The sequence below is a fragment of the Lates calcarifer genome, linkage group LG13 (assembly GCF_001640805.2).
Source record: "Lates calcarifer isolate ASB-BC8 linkage group LG13, TLL_Latcal_v3, whole genome shotgun sequence".
Lineage (NCBI taxonomy): Eukaryota > Metazoa > Chordata > Actinopteri > Centropomidae > Lates > Lates calcarifer.
This window is the reverse complement of record NC_066845.1, coordinates 13,413,395-13,433,798: the sequence shown is the minus strand read 5'-3', so window position 1 is coordinate 13,433,798 and position 20,404 is coordinate 13,413,395. Positions and strand designations below refer to the sequence as shown.

Sequence of the window (20,404 nt, the reverse complement as noted above, 5' to 3'; positions counted from 1 at the left end):
GTTTGGATAGTGACGGGTGCCAAGGTCTCATTAGCAGTCACCATGGCAACGGATCTGAATAAGCTGCCCTGCTCTCTCTTTCTCTCGTACATTTTGCCTGACTACCTGTCCACCTGGATAATGAGCAGTAAGGTGCAGAGCTCACCTGTCCTGTCCTGAGCCCATCAGAACAGCTCATTATAGAGAGGGGGATATACAGAAATGTAGCGGACTGAACTCAGTGTGAGCATTAATGTGTTAATAACAATCAGTGTTGTAATACATGCTGTTTTGTCACATAAAACATCTTCAAAATATTAATATATACAGCAGTTGATGCCAAATTTTTACATAAAGTACTGTCAGGGCCTTCAAGTGTTCGTATAGGGGGCGAGGAATAAATTATAGAATGCAGACATGGGATTGGTGGGATTTTCCACTTCTATATTCAGTCTAGGCTCCCTTGTCAGGCATGTAGACTGGAGATGAGCAAGGTTGTCAAGTAAAAGCAGTTTGTTTGGAGAAGCAATTTAGTTTTTCTATGTTATTGATTCACTAAAAGCCCTGACATGAATTATAAATGATACAAATAGTTTTGTTGGTAAAAACGTTTTGAAGCAACATCTTCTCAAAAATACTTATGCTATATGGAATTTTAGAAATTTCAGATGTTCAAATCTAGTGAACCTGGAAGTGAAACTAAAAATAACTGTGCTGAAAGTAACTCTCAACATGCCGACAGGCACACTAATCACTTCATTATTTCTTAAACTAGTGTGGCATCAAACTATGCTCCGCAAAGCATTGCTTATGCAGTAGCCTGAAGCTTCACAAATCACTGAAACAATGTAAAACATTGGATTAGGATTGTTTCTCTGACTATGTAGAATCATTTTAATGTAAATTAAATGTAGATGATGTAAATGACAACCTGGTCATTTGCTGTGGTCAAAGAAAAGACATTTTTATCCTATTGCAGGGGAATAATGGACAGGCTGGGTTCTGATTTCAGTTAAATTCTAATATCAGTCTGAAGTTTATTGAGGTGTAGGTATTTACAAAGCATGCACATACAGAACTGCAAAAATAAAGGAAAGTAAGTGGGATTTTACAAGAAGCTAACAGAAGCGCACAACTCTGATCCATGCATCAAAGTGATGTATGCACCCAGAGACAAGGTTGACTGGCCAGACACAAAAGAAGGAGGGAGACGGGCTCAGTGACAAGAGGCATCCAATTCCACGTTAGCACATTGTCTTCCCTTGATGTCCCTATGGTGAAGTTTCACTTGATGAAGGGAGGCTTTCTGTGTTTGAGCAAGGTGGGAGAAAGGACAAGGGATCAACTAAAGTGGAAATGGAGCAGCCCTCACAGCCAATTAAAGGATGTGTTGCTATATCAAAACTTATATCAAAAGGCTGACAGTAGATAATCAGTAATGGCAGCAAAATATTAGAGATAAGAAATTAAATATTGACACACCATTCTTTGGGCTGTTTAGTTTTCCAGAGACATGCTCCTCACTTTCACTGTCTTTATCTATTTCCAATTTCAATAATAAAAAGATTTTTAAAAACAATATATATATATATATATATTTTTTTTTTTTTACTGTCTGCCCATAATGCAGTATTGCACTATAGAGATTCTGGAAGCAAATATGTTATACCCTTGTTGGAAAGGAGGAGAATTACTGCCTTTGCTAAATAACAATTAGAATCAAATTTGAGTTATTTGAGAAATTAACCCTCAGTTTTAGGAACGGCAACATCTAGAAGCAAACATTTCACTCCTTGTGTTTACAAAATGACTGTGAAGGCTCAGTATTGTCCCTCTGTTAAATCAACATGTGCTTGAGAGTTATCTGCAAAGCTCACCTGCAAGTGCTGATGATGACACATAAATGGTATTAAACTTAAAGCACTACAGCCAATTAAACAAAATTTAAGCCTCTCTTTATTGGCCACAGAAAAGCCCTTTTTCCAGTTGTCATGAGAAGGCACATCCCTCTTAAAGCGTTTTGAACTCTTGCACCCTCTTGTGCTCATGGATTTCCGCTGAGCGTGCAGGTGCTGTCTGTTAAAAGTCAGAGAGAGTGCAGTGCTTAGCGTAGAGGGTTGACATGAATGTGGACCACAGACTCAGTGGAGGCATTGACATGACATACTGGTAAAACCAATGGATGATTGTACAAATACCTTTGTGTCACTATATGATGGTATTACATTATATTTCACCATGCGGTAGCTTTTACTGAATAAGCACACTGATGACAGTTGTGTGATGTTCTTTAAATTTGAGCATGTTTTCTTAGAGTTGAAGATGCTTTAGTGCTCTGTTATTTGTACACAGTGTATATCCCTGTATAGGCTGTATATGCCTCTGTAGGTAAAATTGAATTCTGGGGAGCAATTCACTTTATGAACGTTTTTATCCCCTGTCTGTCTCCATTTCGTGGTTGGAGGTTGCTTATTATATAGCTGAGCCATGAGCCATCACAGTTACACAGGCCTCCATTATCATCAGTCTCTCTTCAGCCTGTACAGTCAATTCATTCCACAGTTTGTCACCTGGAGAGACAGCCAACACAGTGACATGGTTTAATGTTGTGGCAGGATAACAAAAATATATAATGAAAATGGTTGAATGTAATAAACATGAAATAGATAGATGTATTTTACAGTTGTTGTTGAGGTACAGCTTGTATAGAAGGCATGATGAGGTAGTTTATCATCCAATCCTGCCTCTGGTGATGTATTGAATTCAAACTGTAGGAAGAAAGACATTAAAAGCAGTGAATAAGAGGGAACAGGAGTGATAGCCACATGGCAATAGCCATGTAAATTCTACCTGTCAAAAAAACAAAACATAAACAAAAACAAAATATTTGAATTTCACTGTATCTTATATGGGTAAAACCCTGTTGTGTCCCCAGGGCCATGACCCTGTCTTAACTGTCAGGTATGATGAGCTGCCAATGGGAAGCTCTGCAGCTTTGTAGGTGACCTCAGATGAAAACACACTACCCTCTGTTTCGACCCTTAGTTCCCTGTAGGTGAGGCACCAGAAGATGAAGCTTGTCTGTTGTTCAAGACCTGACACCACTTGCTACCTTCCCATCTTGCAATACCTTTGTGTGTGCGTGTGTTTCAGAGGATGTGTATATTCCTGAACAGTTTATGCCTTTATGTTTGTGTCTTTTGACTCAACTCTTCACTCTCTCTCTCTCTCTCTTCACTTTAAGAGTAAACACAGAGAAAATTTCATAGCTCTACATAAAAAATATGATCACAGTGGAGGTAGTATCTTGGTGCTGTATGCTTTTGTTTTTCTGTATTCCATTTCACAGCACGTTTGTGGAGTCAGTTTATAAAACTACCAAGTTAGAGCACTTAGTGATGTGATGTGTGATGAGCTATGTAATGATCCACAAATAATACAAATCAACAGTCAATGTTTGACACTTTGGATCAATAAAAATAAATTTGTCACTGTTACACAAGACAGTTTTGTCTGGATTGTGTGTGTGCACATGTGTATGTTTGTGAATGTTTGTATGTTTTGTGTGTGTGCTATGTGTGTATGCTACAGTGTAGCATACTGGATGTGCATTTGTGTTTTAACCATATTCACAGATATTTGTTCAATTTATCTCTGTAAACCCTGTAGTCAAATGTTTACTTGACCTGTCTCGCTCTTCAAAGTTGCCACATAATTATTATCTTTGGAATGTATTATGTTTCAAAGTGCTTATAAAGTGTATGGTTGAATGGTCCCTCACAGGCTCTGAAACTCTGAGGAGTGGCGTCCTAATGCCTGTTTCTATACCACAACTATTCCTGCCGCTCTGCTCTCTGGTTTGCATGTAATGAAGGATAATTATGCAAATGTACCAGGTGCAAGTTGTAATAAACAGAGTTCACTGTACTGCATTTTAGGCATAGTTTAGTTTTATCTGAATGCTGAATGTTAAATTGTTGCCATTGTTCCTAATGGAAAATGGTCATGAACATCAACATTCAACTGCTATCAAGAAATATTGAAATTAGCATTTGCCAGAGCAGCAAATTTATTTGTATCTGTTGAGACAGACTTTCACCGTGTCATTATTAATCAGAATCATTTGATTTGATTCATTCTTATACTGTTGTGTGGTGAATGTACAACATCTCTTTCATATGCTAGGCTAAAAATGTGATCCATTTGCAGCAGATGACCATAGGTACACTGATGAATCTCAGCCCACATTACATTATATTCCTATTTATCTGAGGTCCCTGAGGTTGCCTTTCTGTCAAAATTTTCATTATAGAGCATCTGTGCACATTTGGACACTGGAAAAATGCTCTGACATAATTCACATGTACTTTATGTTGTGGGTGTATCCTATCATTAGTGCTTTATCACAAGCTGCTTACTGTTTCCCTCTCTCTCACTGGGTAATATTCGACTCATGCTCTTTCACCTGCTGGCTGTTATTTCTCATTGGTTCCTCTCATGATGTGTTTGATATCTCTCTTATTGCATATTTTCTTGTCTATTTTTACTTCCAATATAGTTTACCAATCCAGTTATCCCTGTTTTTTGTCTGGCCACTCAAACTGTTCCATTTACAAAATTCGTACGGCTGTCTAAATATGAAGCTTGGAATGGGGTTATCAGATTAGTGATTTTCACATCTGTAGTGCATTAGCAGATGAATCAAACAGATGACAGACACTACTTTAGATGTGTAAGTGGCCTGTGTCTGGGCCATTTAGACCTTTAGACACAATTTAGACAGTTTTCCCACAGCTGATTAAGGAGTTAAGTTTAAGTCTGCAGAATATGTAATACAGTTTTATGAATTGATAAATCTGTAACATCTAAATGTAAAATAGTTATATATAAGTAGTGCAACCAGTATTGGTTAGGTGCCTCAATAGCCTGATTCGTAATCTTTACACATCCCCACTAGAAACTACTATTATTTCAACCCTTTGAGACTAAGTAATGACTGGCTAGATGGTTGTAGTCTCTGTTATTTGCATGTGCTGGCACATTTTGTGTGCATGTACAGTACATATGTGCTTTTTGTGTGCGTGCTTATTTAAAGGACTAATTTCAGTGTGGAGGTTTACAGTGATTAGTTCTGAGTTCTCAGAGTACAGCCGCTAAAACCAGTGAGACTACAGCGAGCCTAATTATCTTGTCTGCCGTACAACAGTTTCTTAAGATGTGAAAACAGTGAGAGAAGCAGAGCTCGACACCACTGCTGGCATGTTGTCTCTTACTTTATTTCAAGTCCCCTTCATTGCTTTCTCACCTCCCGTCTTATTCTCCCACATACTGTGCACTTGTCTGCTTTATGTTTGTTTGTGCTCATTCAGCTCAGCTGTACTGAGCAAGAAATCTTACTATTATGGCATCTCACACTTTGCATTAGTAACGGTTAATCTGGGGTAAAATGTCAGTGGCAGACAGAAAAGTAAACTCCTCTCAACATAAAGCAGCAAGAGGCAGAGGCATACAAGTGTGTTATTGTGGGTAATTGCAATGAGGCAGGCTCTTCACCCATCTGTCGGCATCCCATGATGGAGTTCCTTGTGTTTGCAGCTTTTCCCAATACGTCGTCTTGAGCAGATTGCATTCTGGGTAATGGGAAACCCCAGAGCCGCAACCATCCGTCAGTCCTGACACTACACATAGGCCAGGCACTTGCATGCACATACATACACACTCAATTCACAGCCACACACCATGCCTACAGTCTGAGTGTGAGACTGTTCCAGGTTTGCAGCTGGAGCATGACTGAGGGTTTTATGGGCAGCTTTACTACATTTTTCTCCTCTCCTGTTCTCACATCCTGTGCCAAGCATCAGTGAGCCCCCTTCGTGATGTGATTCTTAATAGCAGAGTTTTTGACAGGCAATGTGTCGGCCAACTCTGAATAGGTCCTCCTACACTGTATATCAGTGATGCAGTGAGTCCAAAGAAGAGGCCAAAGTGCAGATTGACTTCTGGATTTAAGGTTAATACTGAGGTTAATATGGGGCCATTTTTTTTTTTTTTACCTTGTAGTGAAATATAGTCCCTTCTTTTAAATGGTAGTTGGGGACTAATTTTTTCTTCATTCATTCCCGGGGTGCTAAATGTCTATGGAATCATAAGCAACTCCTCTTACAATATAGAATCTCCAATACTAAGGGTTAATAGTTAAGAGAATTAACTATTTTTAATCACAAACTTTTATATATTTTTCTATTTGTTATATTTATGTTTCATTACAGTAGCCTTTTTTAGGCCACTTGACACTGCAGGAGTAGCACAGGTGCAACTAACGAACCATTCCTTTGATCCTGGAGCTGGAACGCCTACCTGATGTCATCGTTGTTAATGTCATTAATTACACCTGTGAGTCTGCTGTGGAAAAACGTTTGTTATTTGGAACCACTGCTTTCACCACCAAGGCTGCATACATTAAGTGTAAGTGTATCATGTTTAAAATGATTCAAGGTTTCCCTCCCAGCAAGCTGACCAACAGAAGTGATTAGCTCCACTCTGCAGCTTATGATATGGTGCATAATTATGATGATTTTTCTAAACTTTTGCAGACGTGTTACTTTTTTTAAAGAAAGGTTGCAGCACTTCTGTTGTAATTTCCTGGGAGAAACCCTGTTATTTCATTTGTTTGTTACAGTATAAATGAATGTATAAATGTTGTTTGACAAGCCATTGATATTTGAAAAAGTTTCAAATATCAAATTCTGGAGTTCTTTGATAATCATCTTTCACAGCATAATCTCAGTGTTTAGCACACGTAGACTGCAGGCATCAACAAACAGCTTATTGCAAACATAAGCTCAGAAATGCACCACAACAGTGTGTGACTGAGTGCAGGCATACAGTGTCTGTAAAACAGAGAACAGGTTTAGTGAAGCATGTGACAAACTAAGATCGTGGTATGTGCTATAATGGTGACTGACAGTGTTGTTACCTTGTTGGAAGTGTCTGTCACTCTTGCTGTAATATTTGATATAATTTCTATCCAATGCAAAAACAACATCTTGTATTGCTGTATATTCATGTGTTAACAGTACATGCACATTGTAGTGTCTCATCTCAGGTTACTGTGCTGAAACTGAATCTTCAGGCACATACCATATTCTTTTTTATGGAGGTCAGTTTCTCCTCATGGAAGCAACTTAATTTAGTCATAAAAAACAAAACAACTTTATTGTCTGGTAAACTGAAACTGCAGTGATTTCATACTGACATTTTGCATTATTGATGGCTTTCTAATGCCATCAGCAGGTGGTTTGTCATCCATATTCATTGTATTTTGATACTCAAAATGTTAGCAGCAAGTGTCAGATCTTCACTGTTATTTTCCTCTTAGAGTTGTCTGTTGTGAGAAAGACTAACAAGTCCGTTTCTGTTTCTGTATTTTTGACTATTTTTTATTGAGTAATTTTAAAGGAATAAGCATACTGTTTAGGTTATATTTTACTACAGTAGCCTACTGTAATATCCAAAACAGTGAGATAATAATTTTTCATGGATGTATGATACTTATTTTTAGCACATATCACACTGTCCTCTGTGGAAATGTAATTACGTACTGATATATTATCAGTTAATAATTCAGGACCGTTTGTCTGCCCTGTACTGACACAGAAAGCTATTGATCTTGAATGTGTAATGAGTACCTGTAGATTGATGATAAAAATGGGGAAGCAGTATAATTAATTGTCCTACGTATCAGTGTGAGGCCATATGACAGAAAAGAGCGTTTTATTTTAGAAACTTGCAGCTAATCACAGCTAATCACAGCCCTGTATCATCATTATCATCTTTCACCCTGCAGTCTGTAACAAGCACCTTTCATGATCTTATTTAAAGGACTTGACCAAGACAATGTGTCAAGTGCTGGGGACTGCTTTTTAATAAGTCTGAACATGACCTTAACCTCATATTATGTCATTTAACTGCAGCAGAAGTCTCCTCTCTATAGCATACATAAGCAAGGACTGTCTCCTCCTTCTCATAATGTCTCAGACAGATGGGACTCATCCTTTGTTTTCCCAGAATGTTTTATCCAAGGTCGGGGCTTTCTATTTGACATTACTATCATGAGTTCTGTCTGTTTTAATGCCCTAGTACTGCCTCGCAGAACAATTAACTATACAGGTGCTTGGCCTTGAATGTGTGCGCTAATGACATTGTATCTCTATTTTTTTGCATATTTGTGCTTCTATGTGAATGTTTCCGGGCGCAGTTAATCCCTCGGACATTGATTGCTCACAAACACATACGCAGGCACGAATCTCGATCTCCGTTTATGAGTTCTTCTTTTTTATGTATAAAATAAATACATCCTCAGTTACTGCTCAGAGATTTGTCTGGAGCTCTAGGAGGCATGCTTCCATGCCCTTGGACTGTTGCTTAATCCCAGTGCATCGCTGGCATGTAAACGAAAGCATCAGACTTTGATGAACTTTTCAGAATTTTCAGCCCACTCCTATAATGACTGTGATATTACAGTTTACAGTTTTTAAAATGATAGTTCCAAAGTCTCCTCAATCCTGAATGGACTGTTTATTACTTACAAAACCTCCAAAAATATCAGTCAATATAAGTCTTGGCCTTAAATATGGAAATTTTACAACTTTACAATATCTCACTAATAAAGATAAACAAGCTGTTTTAAAGACCAGAATTTCACATACGTCAAATGCTATACTACATTCTATGCTACATAACCATCTATTACTGTTCTGTGCCGGTCATTTTACAATGTTTAGTGGTGTCAAATTTCATCACATATAATACTGTAGTTACCTTTATGTTACCTTGTCTATCAGGGACTTTTCTACTGCTTTCCAAAAACAACCTACTGACAGCAACTTATAATTTTGGTTCTAGATGCTCCATCATTTTTGCAATGATGTTGATTGTGCAAATCATATTTTCATTTCAGCCTGAGGCAAATCGTGCTTCTTGATGCGTGAGCAGGCTGCTGGATGATTCGCTGAGGATATGTCAATGCCATAACTTTCTCTGAATACCTGCGGCAGAAAGCAAATCAACTGGAAGTTAGTGTGATGAGGCTTAATAATGTAATTTAATTTAGAAAGCTTGGGGGGGACTGAAAGAAAAGGGAAATGGTAAGATGGGCAAAGAAAAACAGGTTGTTGTAGGAAGGAGAATAGGAAAAAGTAGAAAGCTACAAAAGAACTTGATTCTTCAAACCAAATCTGGCAATTAAATGACACAATTGGATTTGCTCTAGTGCATCAATAAAGATAAAAGCTACTGCAGATCAAAGGCAAATATTGTTAGAAAATAACTCCTAGAGTAGGGATGACTTTTACTCATACACAGGCTACTTTGTTGTATTATTTCCTACTGCTGAACTTTCTACTGTTAGCTATCCTTTCTCCTTTACCTGAACTGGTGTACCCTGGATCTGCAAGGTTATAAGGCTTTTTGGGTATATAACGTAAATGTGTCCATTACTTTTTACCTTTGGTTTATCAAATGAAGTCATTGTGCACAATGACACATGGTGTCTCAACACACATTACCCATGTGTAAGTACATACATTAGCAGTCCAAATGTACAGTATGTGTATAGGCATGCATACAGAACATATGCACAAGACCCTGACAGCAGTCATCGCAAAGGAATTGTACCATTGCATGAGGTAAAAAAGAGAAATAGTACAGGTCGGTTTGCTTAAAAGCTAGCGAATATTGTATTAGTATTAACCCTTGGATTAGATGACCATTGCAAAGGTGGTAGAAGGTTTTATCACTGGTGGCTTTTTGTTTACATTTGGATCACGCTCTTAAGCTTACTGTTGCACTCTCAGTCTGGCAGGGAAGCCTGGCTTACTGGCAGACAGACACAGTGAGCAGTATTTTTATGGCCACTGCCCATTAGGTGTCCAGAAGAGATGAATGTGTGGTGGATTATGTTTTCAGCTGCCTGTCAGGAAGACAGAGAGCAGCTATCAAAAACAAGTCTATCAGGGCTTTTAGGTGTGTTGCTGTGCCACACCCAAGGCAAATTTACCTGCTGAGTGCCCCACTGGGTCCTCTCATAAACACTTTTATTTCTACTCTCACTACTGTTTAAGTATTTAGTGGTTGGTTTCAGTGGCATAATAGAAGATGAATAGATTGACATAAACTACTCCGTGTTTCATTGTGTCCTTTGCAGTTGCTCCTCATTCACTTGCTGTTTCACTCAACCACCCACCCACCACTCTATGGACCCAGGGGTTCATTATAGACAGAAGGATTAGGAAGTTAACTATGTTTTTTTTTTGGTATCAAAAGTTGAGAGAAATTCTTTCCACTTTTAAGAAGATGCTCACAGAAAAGCCCCTGTTCCAGATACAGGGTTTACTGTGTCTGTTACTATGGTGTGGTAACCTATGCCCTTTAACTAACCTACTATGTAACATAATAAGCTAATTTTTTTTAGATAAACATCATGTTAGTAGTTTAACTTTTTGAACCATCTTTCAGCCTGGTCTCAGAACCACTGTCTCCGGTTGCAACCCCCTTTTTCCTTGTGATTGAGCTTATTTGTGTGACGTCTGACCAATTAAAACATGTTCAGTTGGAAGTCTATATAAAGACAAGTTGTATTTTATTGAAATTTACATGGTTGTTTCCTGTTCAGGCCAGTTAGGGGTGTTCTTAAATACTTGATATTAAGTCTCTGAAAGCTGAGCACTGAATTCCCTTTATTTATGTTCAGAAACTTGCAACATTTGTAACATTGCAGGCATTTACTTTATAGTTAAATCCTCTCTTAATTTATAGTTAAATCCTCTAAAACCTGCTTACAACCTTTTCAGAGATTCTTTTGTGAATGTGGTTTTAGTCCACAAGCATCAGCACTAATGCCCCTCAACAACAGAGAGACAGAAAATCACTTTTTACTTCCCATGGCTGCACTTCAGTACCTGCGGCACATACTTACCTTTGCCAGTTTATCAGTGTGTGACACATTGCCTCCACGTACCCTTTTTCCCCTTACCCAGCACTTCCATTTCACAGCCTTCTGCCCACAAGGTGGACAAACATCCAGCGTCCACCAATCCATCACACCCACTATCTTGAACTCCAACTGGTTCTAGGCACTCACGTCAACCATTATTCTTTCTTCTAAAGCTCATTGATCTTAAAATACCTATTGCCTGTTTACATCTCCACCTACCAGCCCATATATGGGACATACATTCACTGTCTTTCTTTCTAGACTTTCCCCAACTTTTCCCAAGGAAGTCTTTTAAAAATATAAATGTCATATATGGTGGTTGATTTCCAAGAAAGCACCTCTGCGATCATTCCTCCGTTCTGTACTCTACCCACGCTCACTCATATTCAGCCACCACCCACTTCCAACACCAGCTTTTTTTCCATTTCATACTTTTCAGCCTGTGTGTGTTTATGGCACCATAAAGCTGGCTCTGTGGGGATGCAGAGACTCTTAGAGCCAGTGATGTATGTCTGGGGAATATCGACCCAGTGGGACACAGAAAAAGAAAGAGAGTTGCTGCATTTTTAGAGATAAGTGGCATTTGCCTCCATGATGCAGTAGGGGACCATTTCTCCTAAGTCTTGCCTTTATGTAGTTCAGAAGGTATCATCTCATGTTCATGATTCAGCATGTTCCACTCCTTTTACAAGGAAATAGATTTCTTTTTATTGATTTCATGCTTGTATTTCTGCATTGCCTTATGCACTTCTAGTTGTATCTCTTTTCTCCTCTTATTTTTCTTATCCTGTCATCCATGTCTCCTTGCTGCAGCTGTCCTGCAGTGATATGTCAAGGGTGACAATGTGTACAGTAAGTGTTTGTGAGTGTGTTTCTAGTAGCTCTGCTGATGTGCATGAGGTTATTTGGATGTGAAGAAATAGACATCTTTTCCCAGCAGGCCAGTGTTAGTGCACATCAAAGCTGGCTGGCAGCTGAGAATCGCATCAGCAGTTTTTACTCAGACAAAGCGGATTTTATGCTTTTGTGTATAATGTTGTTAATACTGTGCATTTGAATACCATATCATATCTCTTGTAATGATATAATAAGCCCTGTGCGTCTTTCTATTAGTCTCTTTGCTGCCCTCTAATCAGCATGAGTAAAGTCATTATGTGAGAATCAGATATTTGCCGTTCTTCTCTTGCTAATGACAGAGCAAGACTCTATCTGGAACTGATGAGACATGTGCAAACACAGAGAGAGCTCAGTCTTTTATCAACTAGTATCCTCACTGTCAGTCTTGTGTTGGATGTGTTGTAGATGTGTCTACAACACATCCGCCCTCACGGCTTCCAAACAGAAAATAGAGCAGATTACCACAGTAGGTAAACAATGTATCACAGGACTACGGTTGCTTGTGACTTTGACTGCTTTTCAAGATACTGCACATGGTATTGTACTGTGTAGTCTGTATATTCACTTAAATTTGTGTTTTACTCAAGAGATATGGACAGAAAGGATAAACTGCATATGCACTGTGTGTGAGAGAGCGAGAAGTATTTGTTAACAGGATTACCTTCCCTCTCCTGTGATTTGCTTGGTAAGCAATTTGGTCACAGTGGATGATAACATGACACTGATTTGAGACACGTACAGCATGAACAAACAGACCAGTCACTGTGTCATTGGAAGTTGCTGCACATCATCCTCATGGTTAGATATACAAACACTGGAAGGAGTGACATTAGGAGGATGAGATGAGAGGCCCTGGGATGTTAAAGAGGGAGGGAAGGTTGACAGGAAAAAGAGAGAGTATAAAGTTGTACCTGTAGTTTTTGAGAAGGAGTTTTTGCACAGTAGTCATTTCTAAGTAGTCACAGTGATCAGAGAGTTCACATACAACTTAATTGCATGTTGCATTCATTGAAAATAACACTGTATACCCTAAGTAACATTTAATTAATAAAACATTTTACAGATTTTTACCAAGTGCATTAACTTTGTTTGTGTGCCTCCTTTTGCTCAGGCTTTAACACTGCAAAGGTTGGCCAACCCTCTATTACTGTTTATCTCACTTACAAGTCACCTACTATTGTGCTAATAGCAGGTGCTGCTATGTATAGCTCTCTTCTCTGAAACACTGTGGTTCTGTGTGCTACACTGTGAAAGGAGAAATATAGTATGCATATAAAATAATTCTACATGAAAGAAGACACAGTCCCCTGTGCAGGTTGTGTGTAGTATATATATGTGTGTGTGCAGTAATTATATGTGTTAGTAAACTGTCTGTTATTATTCCTGTTAAGGTCCCTCTAGCCACTTTATCTGAATCTTAATGTGAACAGATTGCTGAGCCAGTAAACCTGATTATCTCCTGCACAAACAAGGCTTTGAATGCAGACACTGCATTATGAATACTTCCCAGTGGCCTTAAATCTGTGTTGTTACTTGTAATTTTTTTCTTAATCCAGTAGCGTTTGACTGAAGAAAATACACTTGTGATACATACTGAAATTTATCTCCTGGACTGAATGTCACTGATACTGTATTTAATTTAATTTACCTTATGGTCCCCTATTCTTTAACTGAACCTATCCTTTGCTGTGATGGTATACTTCTCTCTGGTCTCTGTTTTTCTCTGCCTGTCAAACCAATTGACTTTATTCTGATGTTTATGGACCTTGGGGAATAGGATGTTAGAATAAGGCAGAAATAAAATGGACAGGAGGATCAATGTCATTTGTCAGAGTAGTAAAATGTAGATTTAGAATTGCATTATCTTCTTTCTTTCCTTTTGGTCATCATGATATATGGTGAAAACATAGAGATAATAAATTGTAGACCCCCTAGTCCTTCTGAGTATGCAGTAAGCATGTGCATTATAGGCTTAAATGCATATTTGTGTTTTTACATTTTAGATTAAGTATTTGTGTATGTGTTAGGTATGAAATGTTTGTGAGCATGCATAGCCCATTGAATGTTTATTAACACAAATCAAAGAGACTAGATTTACAGTAGTCATTGATTCCACCACAATCATATGGGGCACTACATAAAACAAATGTAGTTCAGTGGCACCATCTAGTGGTCAAACAGAGGCACTGTATGAAACGTTAGCTTTCAAGCCCCAGATTCAACATTAACTACTGGTGGTCATATGACTCACAGTAGAGCATGTGTCACATGACATACTGTAGAGGGTATAATAAAATAAATGTACAAAATATGTGTCAGTTATCAAAATATATAGTATGTATTTTTCTTTTCTTTTTCAAATCTTGTTTGATACGATTATTATCAATTATCAGTTATCGACAGACAACGTTAATTTGAATGTTTTCAACTAAAATGTCAGAAACTCTTTTATCACAATGTTAAGTGTAGGTTGTACCGTTTGAGCAATGGTAGAGAATGAGGAATGCAACCTGCTTTTTACTTAGCAGGTAGATAGCTGGATAGGTAGCAATTGCCATAGTTTTTGTGGTGCCCTTCTTAATCCTGTTATTTACCAGTATATCTCTGTGTTTGCTCTCTTTCAATTTAGGAACCAGTGACCCATATGTGAAGTTTAAGATTGCAGGGAAGGAGGTGTTCAGAAGTAAGACCATCCATAAGAACCTCAACCCAGTGTGGGACGAGAGAGTAAGCCTACATGTGGAAACCCTGAGGGACCCACTGTATGTCAAGGTACAATAGATGAGTGCTGCAATGTAAATTTGTATTAATGACTGTTATGTCTCAATGGACATTAATTCTCTATGCAAGCTTTCTTTTATGTCAATTATCACTAGTCAATATGAAAATAATAAGAATAAAATAACTAGTCAGTGTTAAAATTATGGGACAGGTGACGTATGCAGTGTGGTTTTGAGGGTCCTCTGTTGATAGCTGCTGTATTGCATATTGTCTCTTTGTAGGTTTTTGACTATGACTTTGGACTTCAGGATGATTTCATGGGTTCAGCATACCTCTACCTGGAGTCATTGGAACATCAAAGGTCTTTTTGTCTCTTCTCTTTTTTAATACTTATTTTCCTTCCAGTAACAACTTACTCATCATCAATATCCTGCCCTTTATTAACCAAGCTGTCTCCTGTACTCCCTACTACTTGTATTTGACATACTATATTATTAGCTATTCCCTCAGTAATGGCCATTTTAAGAGAAGCTGATGTGGCAAGAAACAAAAAATTCTGAAGCTGAGGGTTAGGGATACTTCTCTTCACACCTTCTTTCTTGACATTCACCTCTCCAAGCATCTTTCCTTGCTTTTGATGCAGTCATTTTGATCAAACATAGTCTTTGGTCTCCCTCTAGTGGCAGTCTTTAATAACTCACCTCAAACTTTATGAAGCATAACAGGACTATATTAAAATTTGATTGTACAGAAGTATATAAAGAGGACTTTAATTGTTAAGCAGAAATACTGCCATTTGTGAAGTCCTACACACAAGCACACTTCAAGTCAGGTGGTAGTGGGTGGGGGTGGGGGGCTGTGCCAGGATTAGGTTATTTTCATGGCACACATTTGGACTTGTAGTGGCAGGAAGAAGCACAGGTATTATTAACATGGGTGTGCGTGCAGCAGTCAGCCAGTATGCATGGCTGACCCTTTTCACAACAGATACTTTATTTTATGGCAGGAAAAGCACAGGTGTAATTGATAACAAAAAATTGTTCCCTTTAGGTGAGCTAGTTCCAGGGCCCTGGTATTTTGCATGCTGGCTCACTGTCATGGAATAGTAGGACACTTGGTGGAACTGAGCCACATTTGTCTCACCTGTGCTTTTCCTTCTGTGACAAATCAAAATGTTTATTATGAATAATGTCGGTACTGTCATTAATTTTAATCTTGACACCTGTGCTGTTCCTAGGGTGTGATGTCATGTATCTTTTGTTTAAAGATACCTATTTTGTGATGTTGTTAGTAATGACTTAAGTTAAAAAAAAGAGAAGTAACATGGGTGTGTAGAGGCTTTAATGTTAACATGAGAATAGTCAGTGAGTCCACTGAAAGCGTTTTCATTCTATCTGTGGAATAATGAAACTGGAATAATTCAGTTTCATGTACATTTCCATTGACAGAAATTACTCTTTATGTTTCCATTGAGCTGTCTTTTCCCAGAATTAAGATCATCACTGCTCATCAGGGCTATAGTTATCACATTGTCAGAACCTTCAGAATATTACAGCAGCACTATTAAGGCTTCACAGCTTTTGGACTGTAGTACCTGTATTTAAAGACCTGTCAATCATCTTGAGAGTGATAGCAGATTACAGTCTTGTGCTTTGAATTTAAGCAGAGGCAGCCCATTTGATTTACATTTGGATTATGGTTTACGACTTTAAACTGACTTGTCAAGAGCAGGTCTAAACCAAGATACACCAAGATACTGAGATACTCTTGTAGTTGTAAATAGTAATTACCTGAGTTGCTATCCCTTCACTAATTATCTTCCTTATGCATAATTCAAGGTTGTTAGCAAGGTTGACCGCTTGCAGGCATTGTAACTCACTGAAAACTGCAAGAGTGGCAGTTAGAAGCATGAGAGAAAGGAAGCAGAATATACCAGTCACTGGGGTGGCTTATCTCAGTGCTCCACATCCATCATGTCAGACGTGAACTGATTAAATATGTGTGTCCACTTTATGTTAAACTGTGTGTAATGACTACATTCATTTATCTACAATCCCTGCACTATATGCATACGAATGTACAGTATTCATGTAGCAACTTACAGTATGAATTCCTATGTGAACACGGTTTACTGTGCTTCCCTGTAGGACACTGGATGTGACGCTGGACCTGAAAGACCCACAGTATCCTGAACATAACCTGGGCAGCCTGGAACTAGCTGTCACACTGTCACCGAAGGAGGGAGACTTTAGGGATGCTGTAAGAAAACTAGTTTTCAGACAGATTACTCATTCATCTCTCTCTCTTCCTGCACACACTACATTATCTCCTCATTCAAAGGAATTATACTTCTCTGTCTTACTCATTCCTCTGTACGTCATCTCTGAAATGTCACACTAAGATAGGGAATTATATATCTGATATACTGTCGCCAAATATAGAAATGCTGAACAACTTGGTAAAGTTTATCAGTAAGAAACAACACAAATGAATATTAGAAGTTTCATCATATTCATAATTAAAGTTTGCAACAGTGTTGATTTCAGTTCAGTGAACTGTGTCTCTATACATCAGAAAATCAAGCAGGCTGTGTTGGAACTGGAATGTGCTGGCTTCATTCAGCCTCCGTTACTGGAAACTCTTCAACTCAGCAAATACATATGCATAAACACAAGTGTAATTAATATGTTCTGTGGAAAAGTTCCGTGTTCAAAGAGCACTGGATTCTCTTTCCTAATTATGTTGGCTTGTGCCTCTGTGGACGTGCTCGATGTTTCAGAGTTGCATTTATTTCTGTTCAATTATTTGTTTGGTTAATTGGACCCCTGCATGCTCTATCCGGAACAAGGCAGAGTCATGGGGGAAATATTTTATTCCTTTTGATCTGATGTCTTAATTCTGCTGCTTATTTAGTCCTGTAGTTCAGAGAGTCCACATTTGACAGAACAAATAAACTCTATTTAGGTTAAGCATCATTTTGGATTTCTCCAACTGTGACAAAAATTAGTACAAGGTTATACTAGTACATTCTGGAGGACTCTCTCTGTTGCCATCTACTGGTATGGAAGAGTAAGGGAAAATACAGGATTTAAATCCATTTTTGAATTAATCCCCCTTTTAAGAGGCTAATAATCTGCTGATTTTAGTTATTATTTCAATTACTATACAGTGTATCTGTATATAGTGCTGAGTTTTAATAATTGTATTTTCAAGGTCATGAGTGTTGAGATGACATGAGGTGCGAGTTTCTTTGTGCATAGTCCTCATATGTAATGATTATTTTTTATAGTTGAGACTTTTGCATTGATGATTACATTTCAATAACAGAAGAAAGACATGTTCTCCACAAAAATAAATTGAAGCCCAAGTTGAATAAATGCGGTAAGACCTTCAACAAATTCTCTGCATTTTTGAGGACATGTTCATAACCTCACTCTTATGCCTTGCCATTACAAAACAGTATTTACTCTTGTGTTTGGTGAAGGACAACTGTTTTTCAAAGTGATTCTTCTCCATCACTGAACCCACACAATGAAGTAAAAACAGGCAAGGATGAGTGGAAATGCACTGTGTAAATATGTATCAAGTATAAAAATGATGGTTATGTATGAGAGGCGCAATCTGCAGCTACTTTATACATACATGGTAATGTGTGCATCTGTGTGTGAGCATGTCTGCATATACAAATACTGCATAACACATATAACAAGTAAGAGCGCTTTTAATACACTTCCTGCTTACTTAACTTGCATGAATGACAACTGTCCCTCTCTCCTTATCTAACCCACCTCCCTTCCGCCGCATCAGACCAGGCCTAACACATGAACTTTATACACCCCATGCCCTGTAACCTCTGACCCTGCAGCTTTAAGGGGGAGACAGTGGGGGGCGCTCTGTAACCGCTTTGTTTCATTTACAGACCATGCTTTTGAGAAGGAACTGGAAACGATCTAGTAAGGTAAACTAAAACAGCATGTAACTCCCCCCACCCACAAACTTTTAACTGTACTGTAACCGCACCGCACCTCACCTATCCTGCACTCTTCACTGGTGTCCTGGTACATGGATGGAGTCTCCCCGGCCCTCTCTCTTCCTCCTCCTTTTCCTCTTCCCACAGTGGTATTAGCATTTTTTTTCTTTCTTTTATCAGCTCTTTAGTTCTCATTGTCACCAGCTTATTTTCCACAAGCTGCAATATACCACCTGCTTTTTACATCACCTGAGGGGATGTAAACTCTTTTTTTGGAACACAAGTGCAACTAAGCCTAAGAATGAACTGTATTTACGTATGTGAAGGCAAATCTTAAGTCATATAAATATACACCAAGGGTGGAAGTAATGCAGTACAAATGCTTCCATTGTTATTAAGGATGTTTTTTGTTTGTTTTATTTAACTTTTTGGATTATGTTCTGAAACATTACTGTTTCAGTTTGAGAAAATCAGTTACAAGAGCTATATTGTGCTACAGTTTTGCTATCCACATCATTACACCACAAAATTGCCAGTAAGTAACAGTGGAACCATTTACACATTTACAGTGAAATCAGTCATTAATAAGAATATCTGTAGTGTAATGTGGCTTCACTATGTATTTGTCTCGCAGTGAAACAAATCTTTTAGACATTGCTCTCTCAGCTGTTTAAATTGTGCAGTGCTTTTGCTCAACTTGAACTCCAAGTATGATATGTTCATACTTCTTCCACCTTTGATCTGCATTGTGTATTGCAGCTACCGAGTGAGAAAATGAAGCAGTTGATTTGTTTTTAGGGGTCTTAAAGGAGTCCTGTACAGCAAATCATCTGTGGCATAAGAACATTTTTTGATTGTTGATTGATTATGGGACACTCTTAGACCCCTTTACATCAAGTGGAAATCTTTGATGTTCACATTATTTTGAGTTTTCACCTAGCCATACATAAGAGACTGCTACGATTTTTGTTTTTTGTGATTGTTGGCTGTCAGGTTGAACAGAAAGCATGCTGGTTGAGACTCTGCTTCTTATTTGCTCATGCATGAAGCACTTACCATGTTTCTTTTAGCCAAATACAGCAGTATAAGTATCAGGGGCAATTTTGTTCACACAGCTGTGTTTATTTGCAGCCTTGTTTGCTCATGTTTCAAAAATAAGGTACTTTTCCTAGTATCTTTTCCGTCATGGAGAAGGAAATGGACTGAATCTGGAAACTCAGTTTTACTTTTGGTTGATTTCCTAAATTGCACCTAGAGGCACTAAGTGATTCCTTAACTAACAGCAAAAAGTTTGGTATCCACCCAGAGACACAGATACACATTTGAAGTGTGCTTGGTTGGAGCTGGGCAGACGTCCTGCTGTATCGCTCTTCCCCAAACCGAGCCTTTGAAGCCTCCAAACTGGGCCACCCCGCCTGTGACTCGGGAATTAGCTCAAACACTAACTAACTAGCTACTGTGCTACCCCACCAAAAAAGGCGCTGCTCTTGAGTGCCTCCCTGCCTCTGTGCTCGACAGCATACAGTACACAGTTATTTTTACACAACTACTTCTTTTTAATGAAGCATATGTGAGTGCTGAATCCACAGTAGAAGATGCAAACTATTTAAGAAGTAGTTTGAGATAATAATTATGAGTCAGAGGCGTATTGAAATCAGGTCTCTCTAACTTTTACCACTAGGCAAAATGCTTATTTTGGCACTTCAGAAGTTTTTCTTCTTCCAAAGGGCTGACAAAAGTTGAACCATGTGCAAGGCTGTATTAGTTCTTAAACTGAACGTTAGTATCTTTCATAAGACTTTCAGCCTGCAAACATCTATGTGCATGATCTCTTTCCTGCTGTG

The 20,404-nt window shown here is 38.4% G+C and overlaps 1 protein-coding gene across 5 annotated transcripts in view; it reads left to right on the top strand.

The window, feature by feature from the left end:
• The window catches only part of mctp1a (multiple C2 domains, transmembrane 1a), a 133,311-nt gene that overhangs the window by 47,395 nt on the left and 65,512 nt on the right, over positions 1–20,404 (top strand). For 3 of the 5 annotated variants that reach the window (XM_018668601.2, XM_018668603.2, XM_051075255.1), the window contains exons 3-6: positions 14,499–14,641; positions 14,872–14,951; positions 16,738–16,849; positions 18,510–18,548. In XM_018668601.2, coding sequence (XP_018524117.1) covers positions 14,499–14,641; positions 14,872–14,951; positions 16,738–16,849; positions 18,510–18,548 — 374 coding nt within the window. The remainder of the gene's footprint in view (positions 1–14,498; positions 14,642–14,871; positions 14,952–16,737; positions 16,850–18,509; positions 18,549–20,404) is intronic. The other 2 variants (XM_018668602.2, XM_051075254.1) reach the window with 1 other exon arrangement.